Below are 19,723 nucleotides of genomic sequence, written 5' to 3' on the forward strand. Positions count from 1 at the left end.
ACAAAAATTTGTTAATTGATACTTAGTTTTTATACAGAAGATAACAATAAAAAATACCCGCCATAAAATAGTTTTTGTTTGTGATGAATTGGATACTAGGCAGGTTAAAGATCAAATAATTTTGTAGAACCGATAAAAAATTATAATTTATTGAATTATAATAGTTAATAATGGGATTTTTATTCACGTTTAAAAATTTGTTAATAACTTAAAATTTTAATATAGCTCAATAACTGTACTGAGGAGTATTGACCCTAAAGCGACAACTTCTAGAATTTATTCTAGAGCTCAAAAATAAAAACTATTTCTTCTTAAAAATTTCATTAGAAATTTTGAAGTTGGATGTTTTAAAAACATTTTCCTAAAATCCTGTTTTAAAAATCATCTAAAGTTTGGGATGTGTTTCTAAACAGAAACTATGCGATTAAATAATATGTGACAACTTACATAGTGTACTCTTGACCCCAAGATAAAATTATTTATTCTATAAAAATTTCACTCGAAGTTCGGAGTTAGTATGTATAAAGTTTGATGTTTTTTTTAAACAGAAACTATTTGAACTTAAATAATACCGAATTAGTGGTTGTTATGGATTTTATTGCAATTTAGTGATCTGAGCTTATCTTGAATTTATGTGAAAGCAGTTCCAAGTTTACAGCCACCAAAGTGAGAAAAAAACAAAAATTTGTACCACCTAGCTGTCACTGCAATATTAAGATTGCAAGAGTCTATAAATTCATCCTTCGTATTCCCACATTAGTTAAAAAATTCTGGGCCAGGAAAAGTTACTAAAGCATGCTTTGTCTTAACAACAACAAAAAACGTAGTAGAAAAAAAGTGAAAGGCATTAAGTTTCTTCTTCTATTCCTGACATAAAATCCTAATAATCTGTTATATTAATAGTCTACAATTTGTTATTTAGTAATAATTATTTGTTTATTTTCCTAAAATATAAATTTATTATTAAATTTTTTCTAAAATGTAGTTTTAGTGATAACCATAAATTCAACTACTGCTTTATCAAAGGAGAATGAAAGATATTGATTAACAGTACTGTCTCTTTGCAGTAGCTTGCTAACATTGTCTGCATGCAACAGCTTGCTAATATTGACTGCATGCAGTAGCTTGCTCAATCGGCAAGCTGCACAAACATGATAAATACATTTACATGCATCAAACGGATCATTTAGTCCTCAGTGCTCAGTTGCTTGATGTCGTTCTATGAGGTTGTACGTGTTCTTCAATTACCAACTAAATTGTATTGCTCATATACCTTTAAAGAAGATTTTTTGTAGCTTATTATTATTTTTATACGAGTGTTTTTGCATAATCTTCGTATTATAGAGATGTATTCAACTGTAAAAGCAACAGTGAAGAGTTCCTGGTTTGGTGGCCAACTTCTGGTTGTCCTTGAGGAGGTTCACTATATATATTTATACATTACTTGCAATATGCTTTAAAATATTATTTATAATTCTAATTAATGTTGTTCACAGATTATAGTTGTAATAATAAACAATAAAATAGTTAAAAAAATAGTTTTTTTATGATTAAAATTAAATTTTTGTCTTAAATTATTTTTTAATTATGTTTTTGTTTTAACATTTTTAAAGTAGATACCTGTAAAAAAGTTAAAGTTTTTTTATAAGAGAGTTTAAGATATACAGCAGTATTAAAATTTATATTTTTACATTTAAAATATTTGGAATAATTGAAGTTCTTGGTAAATTTTGTCTACTAGCAAGGTTATGTAGCTAGTTACTTTTATAATTATTCAAAAATTATATTTTCATTGAACTCAAATTTTCTAAAATCCAAATTTACCAATATGATGTAAAAACAAACACAAATGTAAAACCTTAATAGGTAAACCAGATTATTAGTTTATTTTCTTTTCAGTTATTTAGAAAAAAAGTATGAGAAAACTTTTGCAAAATTAAACATGTTTTTTCCCTAGAAAATTGAAAAACAAATTTAGTACATTCAACACATAATTAAAAGTTGTATTGTTATATAACAGAATTTTGAAATGACAATTTGTAGCAAATTTAATGCTGAAAAACAACTTATTTATTTAATACATGATTATCTAGAATATTATATTTTACTGTCACAATACAAAAAGTACGTTATATTTCTACACTGTTTATGAATTAAATGAAAATGGCTTCATTAAAGAGATAGATAAAAAAGGCTATTAATTAAGCCCTCTCTACTTCTCAGTGTCAAACCTTGTTAGCATTCTTAAAGTAAAAACTGAAGAACTCATAATGAAAGAAATCATTTGCAACTGTAAAATATTGTAAAATAATTACCCTTTAAATGGTATAGGTAGTAAAATTTAATAATATAAAAGCTATATTTTAAAGCAAAGATTGAGTTATGCTCTATTTTACCCTTCCACTTAGTGCACCATCTGAAATTGACAAAGGTATAGGTTGAGTCCTGGAATCTGTAGATGTCTGTCCCGAAGAGATCCATACAAATTTGGTGATGAAGACATTCAATACAAACTCTGTTTCCGACATCAGAGGCCCCTAGGCTACAAAGGAGTACAGTCTGGTTACCCAGCAGCTGTCCAGTGTAGTCTAGATGAAGAGATGTTCTCATTTGTGTTTTAGACACGATCCCAAAGCATAGTGGAACCAAGTGTTTCTACACGTTATATGTTGGAACCTTCTTCATCGTTGACTTTTTATAGATCTCTTCGTACAGAATGTGTACTGCAACATTCCAGGAGTCAATATATACTTTGTGTTAGAGTTCAGATACTGCACTAAGTGAAGAGTGAAATGAAGCTTAACTCGTTATTTTGCATTGAATAAACCCTTCCCAGCGTAGATATGATGTATTTTAATATAAAATACAAATAGTTTTTGGACTTAACAGAACTCACAGTTTTTTTGTGAAAATAAAACTAGTCAATATTATATTCACAATTTAATCTTAATATTTATTTATAAACATTTGATGGAATTAGACAACTTTATACTTAGAAACTTGCTTTTAATGATCATTTGAAAAATTTGGTTATTGTTTTTAATTTTTTATTATTCCAGTATTAAATTTACCAGAATTATGTAAATTGATGAGTTATATTTAAGACATAAATTTCTCTTTAGAACTATTCTTAGAATGAACAAAGAACAACTCCTCTTTCTCGAGAGCATCACTTGTTCGTAAGTGCTGTCTAGAGTCTAGAGGTAAAGTAATTGCAACTTTGATGCAGGTCCGACAGTTGAATTGTTTACAAATAGTAGTATAGTTTGTAAATTATTGGCTGCTGAACAAACTGATACGTATTTTATATTGTATCTGGAACTTTGTAGAATACCCATTTATAGATTTCATATCGTTTGTGATTATCATAAGGACTACATAAGCCTGGGTTTGGCTAATCTGTAATATTCTTGTCAGATAACCAATGACAAATTTTAAAAACTATTCTAACATGGAACATATTTTAAGTCTTCTTTCGTGAGAACATCATAAGTAATGTTTTGAGCCCAGAGGTATACAACTTCTCAACTTCCTAACGTAAGAAAACAAATCTGAATCCAAACCGACCCCTTATCAATTATCCTAATGTAAACAAAGAACAACTTCCTCTTTCTCGAGAGCATCACTTGTTTCGTAAGTGCTGTCCTAGAGGCTAGAGGTAAAGTAATTGCAACTTTGATGCAGTCGACAGTTTGAATTGTTTGCAAATATTAGTATAGTTTTGTGAATTCTAGGCTGCTGAAACAAACTGATACATATTATATTTCAATATCTGGAGCTTTGTAGAATATCCATTTATAGATTGCATATCTTTCATGATTATTGTAAGACCAACAAAACAGTTTTGGCTAATCTGTAATGTTATTGTCAAATAACCAATGAAACCAATTTTATTAGTGATGTTGTGAGCCCAGAGGTATACAACTTGTCAACTATCCTAACATAAACAAAGGACAACTCTGAATGCAAACCAACTCTCTTATCAAATTATCCAAATGTAAACAAAGAACAAACTCCTCTTTTCTCGAGAGCATCACTTGTTCGTAAGTGCTGTCTAGAGTCTAGAGGTAAAGTAAATTGGCAACTTCGATGCGGTCAACAGTTTACGCATTTCATACAGTAGTATAGTTTGTGAATTAGTAGCTGCTGAACAAACTGATATATTATATTTTGTATCTGAATATTGTATATTAAAAAATATGTATATAATATTGTATAATTATAAGAAAATCACAAAAAATTTAATTTAAGTTTATAATGAACCAGATTTTAAACACTTTCAATTAAGCTTAACACTTTCCAGTCCCTTTATTTGTATATATAATACTTCAGAGCTTTGAATAGAATTAGGTGTGGGATGTGTTATACAGTTATTTATAATATATATTTAATTTATATATATATATATATATTATATATATATATATATATTTATATATATATATATATATATATATATATATATATATAATATATATTTATATTAGTTACGGTTGTTACAGTTTCCAACTGGAAGCTATTAAAGTTGCATTTAGGCCATATACCAATGTCTAACAAAATATTTTTTTTATGTATAGTATTTTTTGAAACAAAGTACAGAGTGAAACCTTGGGTCAAAAATAAATAAGCTAAATTTAAATTATTTAACTTTAGCTTATTAGCTAGTTGGTGGTTCAATATGGTAATAAATTCAAACTTGGTTTTTTATACTTTTTTTATCCAAGAGTAGTAGAGCAGTAGGCGGCGATGTATCGCTGTAGAACAACATCTTTTTATACACAAACCTATTTACGTTACAGATCGCAACCCTCATTAAGATCATATAATTGTATGACTCATGAGTAATATTACATGATGTATTATATTTATTTTAATGTTAAATAACTTTTGCTATTTATATGTAAAATTACATTCTTTAATTTTGCCGTCTCCCCAAACCTGTGTGAGCACTTAGCTAAATACAGGCTTGAGAACGATAATTTATTAATTGTACTTGTACTTCCCTTACAACTCATGAAGAAAATCAATGACTAATACTTGAAAATAGTTTCTTCACAATTATGACTTTTTAGAAAACTTTCAGTATATTTTTTTCGAGTGTAGTACATTGACTTGTTGTGTTGGATAGAAGTTGACAAAATTTTGGGTTTGCAAAATAGTAAAAGATATCCACATAAACAGACACTGTCTGTAGCACTGACCTTCCTCGGAGATTGTGCCAAAAATGATAATAAAGTCATTGATGGTAACATAAGTGTAAAACTAGAGTAAAATATTTCGATTGTAAAACAAAAAGGCAAGTCATTGGAATGTGTTCACACAAATTTGTGCGTACCGGTGTAAACGAGTGGTTGGATTTTCTGGCAACAGATTTCTTTAGAGACGGCATTGGAAAATGTATGCGACAATATTTTAAGTGCATTAATTTGAATGGTGATTATTCTTTGACATATTTCCACTTTAAGTGTAAGAGACAGAGACAGAGAAAGTTTAGTTCTTAGTTGGTAACAGTGGTTGGGGGAGGGTTCTAGCCACTGGTACTAGCCAAGATATATTAATTTGGCATTACTCTAATGCATTTGTTTAAGTTTCCAAATGTGTTTTTCCGATGCCATACAAATTGCTTTAGAAGAAGAATTTTGTTTTGGAATTTTAGCAAGTGTTGTGAGTATCTATAAACAATCTTAATATGTTTTACAAACATGATTTATGTCAGCTTGTTATTCATTTAGTTATCTCTTACAGTTATTAAATTAACATCGAAAAACTTCTATTGATTACATTATCATATTCATAACATTTGTATGAACTAACCTTCACAACTATTAATGCGTGACTGCACGATAAACATTGCAGGAAAGGATTTGAGTCTGAGCCAAAATTGTGTTTACGCACAATGTACCATAGACTTCACAAGTGTCTCTCATGATCATCAAAGTCCTCTATATTAGCCTTTAAGTATGGCGTACTTATATGTTCATGTCATCGAAATGGCTGTAATTACTACACATATCCGTGTTTTATTATTTTAGTCTATTGTGTACATTACAGTGCCGCGAATGTACTGGAATGTGTTTATGGTATTATGATCTATAACCCTCAAGAAGCGAACTAGAATGTATATTGCGACAAAAAAAATCCAAAACCAGTGTCATCCTCTATGCGTTGTTTCATTTGTTGATGCATGGCTTGCCATGCAAATATAGATGTATGTCTTTATAGGTTTTGTTAAAAAATGTTTTGTTTATTATTTCCTGTACCAGGTTAAAAAAATATATATGGGTAACTATGTTTGGCAATGAGACAAACACAGTAAACACAACACAACAACAAGTTAGTAAACAGAATAACGTATATTGTGAAGGCTAATTATATGAGATATTTCAGTAACTTATCAACACATGTGATGAAATTACTTTGTTGTATTGATTGTTGGACTTAACCTGCAAGTCATGTTCATAGCAAGCTAAGTGATAAAGAGCCTGAACTAACAAAGCATGAATCTCATGTATGGTAGTTTGAAAGTTGTAATAACTCACTTTCTTATCTGTTAAGTGTAAGTAGTGTTTGTGATTATCGTAAGACCAAATAAACCAGGTTTTGCTAATCTGTAATGTTCTTCTCAGTTAACCAATGAAACCAATTTTATTTTGAACTTTTCCAACATAAACATATTTTAAGTCCTCTATCTTGAGAATATCATAAGTGATGTTGTGAGCCCAGAGGTATACAACTTGTCAACTTCCTAACGTAAACAAAGAAAACTCCTCTTTCTCGAGAGCATCACTTGTTCGTAAGTGCTGTCTAGAGGCTAGAGGTAAAGTAATTGCAACTTTGATGCAGTCAGCAGTTGAATTGTTTGCAAATATTAGTATAGTTTGTGAATTCTAGGCTGCTGAACAAACTGATAGGTATTATGTATTGTGTTTGGGGTTTTGTAGAATAGCCATTTATAGACGGGTATTTTATGCAATTTTGGTTAAATTAAATAAACAGATTTTGGTTTATTTATATGTTTCTTGTTAGTTTTATAATACTTTAACTCAAACTAATTTAAACAAAATTAGAAACTGCCTTTCTTACGAACTATCCTAACATGATCATAAACTGCTGGACAATTTAGTATATACTACGTTTTGTATTTATATAACGTTTTCTTGAATAGCTATCTGAATTACAAACTGACAGGATGGATTGTTTGAAAGTAAAAATATTGAAGACATTAATTTGCCATCGATATATCCTGTAACATTATGGATTGTATTTTGTAGTGTTCTACTAGATTTGTAACATATAATAATGGCAAATGTCCAAAATATGTTAAGACGTAAGTAAAATGAAGTCTCAGGACTCACATTGGCAACACAATTCTCATTGCAAGTAACAATCCTGTCCAAAAATTCACCTATTTCAAAGTTGTACAGAGAAAGAAAGTTCATGGCAGAACTTCTTTTTTCTGTTTTTGTGGTTTTCTGTAAGCAATTTTAGTACCAAACGGGTACAAAACTTGTGGTGGCCTAGTTTTGTTGTCACTCTCATATAAAGGAATTTTAGAAATTTCAGGAAAATGATCAAAAAGTTCATAAATTGTGAACCAAAGATTCTCACAAACTTTTTTTGTTGATTTTGTTCAGTACGTCATTACTGATGAAGACCTAATACTCTTTGCGTACATGTTTGTCATTTCATTTTTTTAAATAGTCCATTGATGGACGGACACAATTCACGATAAATTTCAACTGACGAGTGATTTTTGCCCAAAGAAATCTTATAACACCACGCACTTCACACTTAGCGGGTTTTTCTATTATGGCACTCATGTATGTTATAACTGAACAGCAGGACAACATGTGAACATACGATACTCCGCCTTCCTCTCTTAGAAGTGTGCTGAACCACCGTACACACCGATGTGAACGTGGTAGCACTAACCTCACTACTTCTCATGCTATGCATAAACGGCGCTTACTTTCTGGACAACACCCTCCAGAATAGCTAAATTGTATATTATCTGTTAATTGTGATAGTGGCAGGACTCCGTACACCAGGTTTGCTTATTATAAAGTTCTTTCTTCTTTAAAGTTCATCATTTAGAGCTACCCCTTGACACAACCATTAGAGAAATAAACAGAACAAAATATTGCCAATGCCAATAAAGGAAGAATTTCTAGTGGACTATTCTCTGTAAACACTGTCCTAACAACGTCTAAGGAAACTAATTTTGAGTAAATTTAAAAATAAACCGAGTAATTTGAATTCATCACTACTGCCGTCTATTGTAAAAGGTTAATACTACTGTCAAAACTATTTACAGCACAATAGCTGATGGTTTATGTTCATGCATATACAAAATTCTGGGATAAATATTTCATAATAAGTAGTGTTTAGGAATAAAAATGTGTGTATGTATTATTCTGATATCTGAACAGTATATATGCCAAGTTTCGTCTCAACCGGTCCACTAGATTTTCTGTTATTGACTAATAAACATCCAAATATCCAATCATCATTCTTTACAAACTTTCGTGTGTATGTGTGTGTGTGGTGTGTGTGTGTACTGGCTAGCTTCAATCTGGGATGGTTGGTGAATTCACCAACGAGAGTGTTAGGTGGTTCTCAGACTGCTATAGGTAACGTTGTGACCGACATACTCGGGACGTTCATGTCCGTTGTAGCCATTACCAGTTCTGACCATGATGCGTAATTAATAAAAATTAGTCAACAGGTTAAAAAAACACAAGACGTCACTGTATATAGGAGAGATACACGTCCTTCGGGCCAACATTAACCAGTTAAACCAGTTTCTGTTTGATAAGATCCTCGCACAGGCCAGTGGCCCATAAGGACGGGCAGAATAAGGCATAAAAGGAGATCAGCTTCGCCTTAAAAAAAAAAACAAAAACTGTTAAATCAAGAACTTTGGAAATTTAATAAAATCCTTGCCGGAAATATTCGATTATTTAAATCATTGCTTTAATTACAATCTAAATGTATATTGTCCATAAAAAATCAATTTTAAAGAGAAAAGAAAAACTAATTGGATTACTCCTGGAATAATTGTTTCTAGAAATAAGTTACAGTTGTATCGGGAACGATCAAAACTATCAACAAGTTTAGAATTCAAAAATGTTGTAAAAAAGTATAAATTAATCTATTGAAAGGTTATTAAAGCGGTCAAAGCCTATGAATATAATAAAGCAATGAAGGAAACGAAAAATGTTTATAAAACCGCTTGAGGTATAATTAATAAGCCAAACAACCCAAGGCACCCAATAAACCTATAGAAATTTAAATCAATCAGGAAATAATTAAGGACCATTCAGATGTGGCAAAAATTTTTAATTACTTTTTCTAATATTTTAAATCAAAATCTTAGCTGTTGTTTTGAAACAAGTCAACTGACGTAAATGGCGTGTCTACATGGCTTTTCAAGCAATGTTATATGCCTCTACTGAAACCACTGACAATGATAATGATAATCAATACATCTTTCCAAGAAGGTATGTTTTAGGGGCACTGAAAAGAGCTGTAGTAATTCCAATTTTTAAGAAACATGATTCATTTAAAGTAAATAATTATCGACCAATCTCAATCCTATCAGTGCTAAGTAAGGTTTTTGAAAAACTTTTCTTAAGTAGGATGCTAAATTCTTTGACAAAAATTATATATTATCTCCAAAGTTTGGCTTAAGGTCACAATCAATGCAATCACGCACGAAATTGACCTGATTGTTGATAGCTTGGACAAGAAAACAGTAATGCTCAGCATTTTGACTAAAGCTTTCGATTGTGTGGATCACACCATTCTCCTCAACAGATTGCACAATAACGGTATTAGAGGATTGCCACTGGTTTCAGTCATACCTCTCTGATAGAAAACAAGTATAATTTCAAAATTCATTTTTACATACAACCAGTCCTAAATATGGAGTCCCTCAGGGGATCCATCATCCGACCAGTTTTGTTCCTGGTGTACGTAAACAATTTGAATTCAAAGATTCATAAAGGACACATAGTCCAATATGCAGATGACATGACTCTCTCTTTCACATGCAAATCAAAATTTCAAGTTGAAATTCAAGCTTATGAAGAATTAAATGTATGTACCAAATACTTTGAAAACATAAACTTGAAACTTAATTGTTCGAAGACAAATTACATGGTTTTTGGTGGAAGATTTGCACCATTTCAGTACAGACCTGCTGTGATGTTGGACAAGAAGGTCCTGAATGAAGTTGACTGTACGAAACTCCTGGGAATACACCTCGATAGAGGGTTGACTTGGAGGAACCATGTGGACAGTGCTTGTGCGAAACTATCAAGTAATATTTATCTCTTGTGAGGTCTTGCCGAATACTGTTCAGATCAAATAATGAAGACTGCATATTATGGTTTGGTCCACCCACATTTATCGTACGGTATTTATTGTGGGGTGGCTGTTCAAATAGCCACTTCCACAGACTGTTTGTCTTGCAGAAAGAGTCATCAGAATTATTGCTAAATTAAAGTTTAGAGAGTTGTGTAGGAATTCATTTAGGGAGCTTTGAAATACTAACATTATCATATTTTATATATATTGGAAAGTACTGTACACTGTCGGTTTAAGAGCCAAATGGTTCGAGGTCGGGACATTCATTACTACGATACAAGGTATCGTGTAAATCTCAGACCTGCTCAGCACAGATTGAGAAGATACGAGCAACTTCCTTCTCAAGCTAGCATAACATTTCTAAATGGGCTCTCTGAAGAAATAAAATCAATAAATCATCTAAATCGGTTCAATAGTGCATTGCAGACAGTAAAATTGCGACACATTTCATTTTATACAGTTGGTGAATTCATGGACCATCTCACTAGCTTCAGTGTGCGATAGTACAGGGGTTCACATCCAAAGTGGTTCTTTATTATATATTAATTTTACTGCTTGTCAACTTTTATTGTTAACTAAAAACGATATTGTATACGATATTTAAAAAATTTAATCGTTAGCATAAGTCATTTTATTATTTTAATGAATATAAAATTATTATTATGTGACGCATGCTATGCAATGTTAAAATTGTGACTGGCAATAAAGTTATATTGTATTGTGTGTGTGTGTGTGTGTGCGCGCGCGCGTGCATGTGCGTGGGCGTGCGCGCGTGTGTGTGTGTGTGTGTGTACTCCTCATAGTGAATTGTCAATTGTCTATTTCAATAATATATATTTATATATAATATTACTTTATAATACATTGAATATAATGTGAAAGAAAGAAATCTGAATCTGTACCAACTCTAATCAACTATCCTAATGTAAACAAAGACTAACTCCTCAGTCAGGAGAACATCACTTGCTCTTAAGTCCTGTAATGTGACCAGATGTAAAATAATAGCGACTTAGATGCATTCAGCAGATAACAGCACTACAGACGTTAGTACAGTTTGTGAATTTATTGGCTGCTCAACAATCTAAAACTTATATTTTGTATGTAAGGTTTTGTTGAATATCCAATCGTAGCCTGCATTATGTTGTGTGAATATTGTAAGACTCAAAAAACAATATTTTCATTTATGTATATGTTTTTCATGTCACATTGATTGTAATATTAATTTATAATATTATGGAATGTAATGTGCAAGAAACAAATCTAAATCTTTACCAACTCTCTAGCAAACACAACACAACAACAAGTTAGTAAACAGAGTAACCTATATTGTGAAGGCTAATTATATGAGATATTTCAGTAACTTATCAACACATGTGATGAAATTACTTTGTTGTATTGATTGTTGGACTTAACCTGCAAGTCATGTTCATAGCAAGCTAAGTGATAAAGAGCCTGAACTAACAAAGCATGAATCTCATGTATGGTAGTTTGAAAGTTGTAATAACTCACTTTATTATCTGTTAAGTGTAAGTAGTGTTTGTGATTATCGTAAGACCAAATAAACCAGGTTTGGCTAATCTGTAATGTTCTTCTTAGATAACCAATGAAACCAATTTTCTTTTGAACTTTTCTAACATAAACATATTTTAAGTCCTCTATCTTGAGAATATCATAAGTGATGTTGTGAGCCCAGAGGTATACAACTTGTCAACTATCCTAACGTAAACAAAGAACAACTCCTCTTTCTCGAGAGCATCACTTGTTCGTAAGTGCTGTCTAGAGTCTAGAGGTAAAGTAATTGCAATTTCGATGCAGTCAGCAGTTAGTCGGATTTCAAACAATAGTATAGTTTGTGATTTTATAGCTGCTGAACAATCTAATATGTATTCCAATTTGTGTTCAAGGTTTTATTGAATAGCTGATAATATATTGTTTATTGTCTGTGTTCATGGTAAGCCTCAATAAACCAGGTGTTGCTCAACTGTTTGTCTCGTTTCAAGCAGAAAATACTTTCAACTGAAATTTATGTTAATAAAAAAAAAAAAAAAAAACTCCTATGAACTATTCGAACATTAAAATATATATATATATATATATATTTTATATAATAAAAGGGTTTTAGTTTACAATTTATTATTCTAATATATATATATATATATATATATATATATATATATATATCTATATATAGACATTATTTGCTCATAAATGGTGTATTTAACCAGAGGTAAAATAATTGCATCTCAGATGCAGTCCGCAGGCAACGACTTTATAAACAGTAGTGTAGTTTGCGAATATGTTGACAGCTGGACAAATTAGTATTTATTATATTTTTCTTTAATTAAGGTCTTGTTGAATAGGCTATTTTAAAAACATATTATGAATTAATTAATTATCATATGCTATGTGATAATTAGTTCACCACTTGGATCAATTGAGACTTCTTTGTTTAAAAAAGCTTTTATTAGCGATGGATGATTTGTAAGGTTAGTAGACTTTCGAACATTTGCCATGGGTTAAAACTTATTAACCCTAGATCTGGAGTGATAGTGTAAATTCATAACATGTTTTCATTACTTTGTAGGCTAAATCTATTTTTTTTTTTTTAAGACATCCAAATTAATATGCTTTTCCTGAATGGTATATTTGTGCACATTAACTGCACCACGTTTAACTAGCCCATTAATGTCAGTTTTCCTCTTGCTGCATATAACAATTTCCAAGAGATCTCTTTCTTCACTGACAGTATAGAGATCAACAAGAGAACAACTTACTTGAATATTATAAAATTATTCATGATTTTTCTCTCTGATGCTCTTCCTTCTAGGATTTTTTAATTTTTGTATACTATTTATTCTATTTTGTCTGGTTGTTGTTCCTTTTTTATCTTAGTGAGTATGTGGAATCTTATATGTACGTTAATGTCAAACTCTGTATCAGCATTCCATATTTGTTATTATTTTTGGATATTAAATCTTCTACCATTTGTCTTTTAGATGACTATCGTTATTATTATTAAAGTATAATAATTTTTTTTGTGTAAGAAACTTGCTGAGATTGTGGAAAATCAAGATTAGACAGGAAGGACTTGTGTGTAAAATCAAAATTAGACGGGAAGGACTTGAACATCATATCGGATGACGTCTTAAGTTTTAATAGCAGATATATGTATCATTGTGCTACAAACACACCAATTAGGCTCACTTTATCACAGTGTTAGCCTGTATCACAATTGTACAAGCACTCTGCTACCTATTGTGACTATAGTACCACATTTAGCTAATTGCAAAACAATATCATATATATATATATATATATATATATATATATATATATATGTTTATTTCTTTATTTATATGTTACTTTATATTCCTAATAGTGAAATGATCTATTTCAGTAATGTATATTTATATATAATATTACTTTATAATACATTGAATATAATGTGCAAGAAACAAATCTGAATCTGTACCAACTCTAATCAACTATCTCAATGTAAACAAAGAACAACTCCTCTTTCTCGAGAGCATCACTTGTTCGTAAGTGCTGTCTAGAGTCTAGAGGTAAAGTAATTGCAACTTTGATGCAATCAGGCAGTTGTTACGTTTTCAAATAGTAGTATTATTTGTAAATGTTGCACTGTTGGACAGTCTAATATGTATTATATTTTGTATTTAAGGTTTTGATAAATAACCAGTTATAGATTGTATATTGTTTTTGTTTATGTTATGGCAAGTTATTTTCCATTGTTATATTCCATAAAGTTATAGATTCTAATTTGTAGTATTCTCTTTTTGTAACATATAATAATGGTAAATGCCTAATTCTGTTTTCTTTATGAGGGTTTTGAAAAGATACTGTGAACTGAACTTAGATGCAGACCGCAACTAATGGCTTACATACATTAGTATAGTCTGTAAATTAATTGGCTGCTGAACAATCTAAAGTATATTATATTTTGCATTTAAGGTTTTGTTGAATATCAATTCATCTGTATATTTTTTTGTCGTATTGACTGTCATACTAATTTAAAATATCATTAAATCTAATGTGTAAGAAAACAAATCTGAACCAGTAACAATTTTTCTTATCAACTATCGTAATGTAAACAAAGAACAACTCCTCTTTCTCGAGAGCATCACTTGTTCGTAAGTGCTGTCTAGAGTCTAGAGGTAAAGTAATTGCAATTTCGATGCAGTCAGCAGTTTACGCATTTCAGACAGTAGTATAGTTTGTGAATAAATAGCTGGTGAACAATTTAATTTTTTTTTTAAGTTGTGATGAATAGCCAATCATAGATTGTATATTGTATGTGTTAATGGTAAGACTCAATAAACTAGACTTTACTCTTCTGTCTCCTTTCATGTAGACAATACTTTCAACTGAAAGTGATATTAATCAAATTACAAAACTCTCTCATGAACCAATTTAACATTAAAATATATTAAATCCTCTGCCGCGGTCATCACTTGATCATAAGCAGTGTATGTACCCAGAGGTAAAATAATTGCATCTTAGATGCAGTCCGCAGGTAAAAACTTTACAAACATTAGTGTAGTTTGTGAATTACTTGTCTGCTGGACAAATTTGTTTTTATTACATTCTTATTTAATTAAGGTTTTGTTGAATAGGCTGTTTCAAAACGTATGTTATTTATTCATAATTGTTACATTTATTCCATTAGAAGACTCTGGTGGTTGTAAAAGTGAGATTATTTGTCAACAGTTTATACATAAAGGAAAATAATTGAGATTGTACATAAGATACTCTTCTGAGGCTACGAGCTAGCCCTGTTTGTTTCCATTCAAATCAAGGAGAGAATGAAGATAGTGGCAATGTTGCAGGAAGTGGAGCTGATGACAGACACTACGCAGTTGCAGAGACACCGCAAATTCGTGTGTGGCGTTTGTAGTGAGGTGTATCGTAGCTTGGGGCGAATCGCGTATCACGCTGCGCGCTGCCATGCCGGCCCCTACCAGTGTGAACTGTGCGTTCATGTTGCCACTACCAAGCAACTTCTCAATCGCCACAAGAAGAAGTGTCACAAGTATGTATTTTTCATCAAACATTCTCTCCTTCTTTCATTTTCTCCTTCTTTTCAGATAAATATTACGGATTTGGGATATTGAAATAACATATAAGTCTGTTTTTCAAGGTGAAAGTAAATGTGACATCAGGTTGATGAATTGGATTAGAAAGTTGTGCAAATAGTAAATAAAACGTAGAAATTCGTAGCTTCCAAATACGATTATATCCATTGTACTGCTCTGTTTATTTATTGTAAGACATTTTGTTTTATTTTGAATTATTCTAATTTTTCTGTCCTAACCCACTGTCACTTATCATGAGTGCTTCTGTAATAGGACGTAACATAACATTAATTTTTCATCTAAAAACAATGCTGAATATGGAGGTCTGACGTGAGGCATGAAACACGAAAGCTGAATTGTTTGGGAAATGTAAAATTGCCGAAATAACAAAAATCGAATACTAAAGTGAAAGCGACGGAACTTCATAATTTCTTGTTAAAAAATAAGTTACTGTGTAGGCAGTTATCGCCTAAACAAATTTAATATTTAAGCAAAGAATTAATAGGTCAAGGCTCTGGAGAATAGACAAGTTGCTGCCACTCACGATGGTAAATTTTTAATGTAGTAGAGAACCTCACGTATATCTCAGCAACGTAAAATAAAAAAAATAGGGAGTGTTCACATGTTAATTACATTATCATATTGTATATTTCTTATAATTACTATCGTTACATAATCGGTTGTGTATAGCCTTGTTACTAGGTAAGATCATAGCCAAAATCCATTTAAGTAATACATTGTTCAATGACCAATCTAAACCAAAGGGGTCCTGTATCAATGTTGCATGGATTCTAAATCGTGGGTTGCAGTTTTGGCTACCTTCATAGGCTGTTGAAATCGATCATCTAATACTGGTACTAGGATCTAGTATTGTGACGAGGAGAGACGTATGGGATGAACACTAGAAGAAATATGAGTAGTAAAAGAAGAAAGCCAAAGTGGACACAATGAAAAGTTGGAATCTGTAACAGATGATGATAAAGTTTATCGAATAACTATTTGAGAACTTTTATTCTGGTCTTCCAAATAATGAAATTATTTCTTGTATTATGAAAATATATAAATGTCTTGTACTTTTACCATACCAAATTCAAAATTATTCTGATCGGAATTTTTTTACTCCTTATAATAATAATAATTTATTCCATCAATAATTTACAAAGTATAATTCACAATAACTTTTTTCAGAATTTACTGACCACTATTACCAGTAGTGTGGCCAGTGATATAATTTAATAATAATATTAAGACACTTAATCTAGAGTCCAGCAACTTAAGTAGTTATTTAAAATAGAGCCTCCAATTGTAGTGTTTTCTTTTAGTTTGATTTATTCTTTAATACTACCGACGTGAACCAGAGCTGATAGGTTTGTATCAATATCCAAATATTGTTGAATAACGCCTGCCAACAGTGATTTTATTTTCATTGGTTGTCCAACCTGTTCAGAGCAAAGTTCAGTTTTGCTCTCAGACAGAGGTTTGTCCAAATTGTGCCTGACTCAGTCCATGCATTAGCCGGCATTACTCTGGGTACTCAGTGACACAATTCATCAGAAATAAATACTAAACTATCCATTTACAATTTACTATCTTATCCACATTGTGTTTTCCTATATTTTGTTGAAACTGCCACAAGCGGCTGTGTTGTGAAAATTAATAGTTGTGATTGTGTGGTAATTAATACAAGTGATACAAGTATTGTGTTGTGTGTAACTAACCTCTATCTGGGTAAGCTAATCCAATTCTAACTTTTCCTTCCTTCTTGTTACTGAGTGCACTAACTTATTTTACTGTAGAACATATACAATATATATGTCGGTATTCATTATATCAATAACTCAACACAGAATAACAACAATCAAACTAATAGTAACACATCAATAACAATAATAAAATCTTAACAATAACAATAACCGTACCAAATCAACAATATATCATTTAACACATGTAACAAATAAATAATGAAATAAGAAATATATAAATCTAATAATATGTAAATATACAAATTCAAGTTCATGTTATACTAACTGAACTACATTTTATCTGAGGACATAATTTAAATTTAACATCTTCCTGCAATAAAAGCCAATGGAACAATTTAGCACAATTTGTGTTAAATGAATTGCAAGTCCTAAAAGAAATTGGTATTTGATTAAAATATTTAGGAGCAAGGTATTGGGAGGAATGCCTAAACATTTCTTTGTTCACTTTAGGAATTCTTATTGTGCTCTGTTGTACATTACGGGTAGAGTAAAATAAATTTTGGTTCCCATTATTCCCACATCTAATAAAGAAGGTTCTTAACACCTTATATACAAGCAGATGTTGAATTGGTAATATTTTTAAATCAACGTAAAGTGGAAATGAACTGTCAGTTTTTTGTTTACTTAAAATTGTTCTGAGGAAGTAGTTTTGCGTAACTCTTAATTTTTCAATTAGATATTTAAACGTCCCACCCCAACAATTTATACCATACTGCATCCGGCTAACTACTAAGCCGGCTTGAACCAGCTTAAGGCGGAACCCCTGATACCGGCTGACTCAAGTTTATTTAGGAGTATTTTGTGATTTACCAAGTCAAAAGCCTTTTTAAAGTCAACAAAAATACCAGTTGTCAATTTACTATTGTTTAAGCTACCATATATCAAGTTAGTTACGTCAATGAGAGCGTCCTCTGTTGACTTTCCCTTTTAAAACCCAAACTGGTCTGTACTGAAAAATCTTTTATTATTTAGAAAGGAGACTAGACGAATTATTACAATCTTTTCAATAATTTTAGAGAAAACCGAAAGAAGGCTTATCGGTCTTAAATTGTCTAATTTTATTGAATTTGATTTTTTAAGAATTGGTACTACAATTAATTATTATACTTAGTTTTATTTTTTATTCCTTATTATTATACTTAGTTTTCTTGTTGATTTGATAGAGGAGTGGAGAGTTTCTTCTGTACGGAATGTGGGCTGGGCTTCAAGCGACGCACTTCTCTGCAGAAACACCTTGTCAACCGACATGAGAGCGGCCAGGACCACTTTGTCTGCGACATTGACGGTTGCAGTCAGTTGTTTCCCAAGAAGATACACTTGACCAACCACAAGATAGAGGTCCATGGAATGGAGAGGAAGTTTCTGTGTCAGGTAGGTGCTCATGATAAAGGGAGTGTATTAAAAAATGTTACAGAAATTCTAATTAAACACCAATTACTTTTTCATTATTAAGGACCCAACAAGGTCTTGCTAAAATCATGTCATTGTCAACCGTCTATGCGATAACTCTTGATAGAAAATTCTTAGAGATTTTTCATGTACATAGATTTCTTCTGGTTGAAGAATAGAAGTCACAGAGTTTTTCTTGAAAGTTGACCTAAGAAAATAGTTGACTGAGGTTTCTCCTGGGTTAAGGAGAACTGTATTGAGTTTGGGGTCATAGGATAAAATGGCAGTCCATTCCACTGTTTATCCGCCCATGTTATCGCATATTTCACTCTTTTGATACTTTCTGTTGGTCCTTGAATCTCTATTGTATCAGTCTATTTAAAGTTAACTAAAAACTGTGAAAAACTTTGAGTAAAAGGATATTGCTTAGGGTATTGTAAAGATTTGATAAAGGATAAAGCTAAATAGATAAGCATTTAATAGAGTCCACCAGTCTGTAGAATTATGGTTGATACTTGGATCACTGAATGATTCTAAGTTGGTATGCCTCTGTTACTGAAGTTTTCTCATGCACTCTATGATTCTTTAGAGGATTATGTAAGTCCTCTATCTCATATAATATGTTTTTCTCTTGAATACAAATCTGAAATGCCTTAGCATACGAGGCAAAGACGTTGCACTGGCAGATAAATTTCCAAGTTCAAATTCTTCAAATTTCATGATGTGTGTAAACCAGCTCTATTTTTGCTTCCTCCTGCTTTTTTTCTGTATTGGCTGAAAGATATTTGGGTCTAGGTGTGTGGACACAAGTTCATGACTCAAGACAGTCTGTCTCGTCACCTCGAGTTCCACACCAACAAGAAGAGATTTGAGTGTCGCATCTGCTCCAAACTGTTTTGCCACCAATGAGAAATTAACCTTCCATGTACGAACTCACACGGGTAAGTTGGGCTGTTTGTATTTAATTATTTACTTTCCTACTATTACTACTTTCAAAGTGTATTTTGTAATGAGAGAATGTCAAAGTAGTTTTATTCTATCCAATACAGTTTGTGTAATATGTTTTTACTAGATACTCAAAGATCCATATTATAATAATTTATTTAACAGTAC

General features: G+C 31.3%; 1 protein-coding gene across 1 annotated transcript; it reads left to right on the plus strand.

Moving 5' to 3' along the window:
• The first annotated feature begins 1,200 nt into the window (after positions 1 to 1,200).
• Positions 1,201 to 19,519, plus strand: LOC124372841 (zinc finger protein 26-like). The gene is made up of 4 exons (XM_046831244.1): positions 1,201 to 1,229; positions 15,213 to 15,415; positions 18,385 to 18,592; positions 19,406 to 19,519. Exons 1-4 carry the CDS (start codon positions 1,212 to 1,214, stop codon positions 19,517 to 19,519), a joined length of 543 nt encoding a protein of 180 aa, XP_046687200.1. The 5' UTR covers positions 1,201 to 1,211.
• Positions 19,520 to 19,723: the final 204 nt, after the last annotated feature.

Source organism: Homalodisca vitripennis, unplaced genomic scaffold (genome assembly GCF_021130785.1).
Source record: "Homalodisca vitripennis isolate AUS2020 unplaced genomic scaffold, UT_GWSS_2.1 ScUCBcl_4192;HRSCAF=10223, whole genome shotgun sequence".
Classification (NCBI taxonomy): domain Eukaryota; kingdom Metazoa; phylum Arthropoda; class Insecta; order Hemiptera; family Cicadellidae; genus Homalodisca; species Homalodisca vitripennis.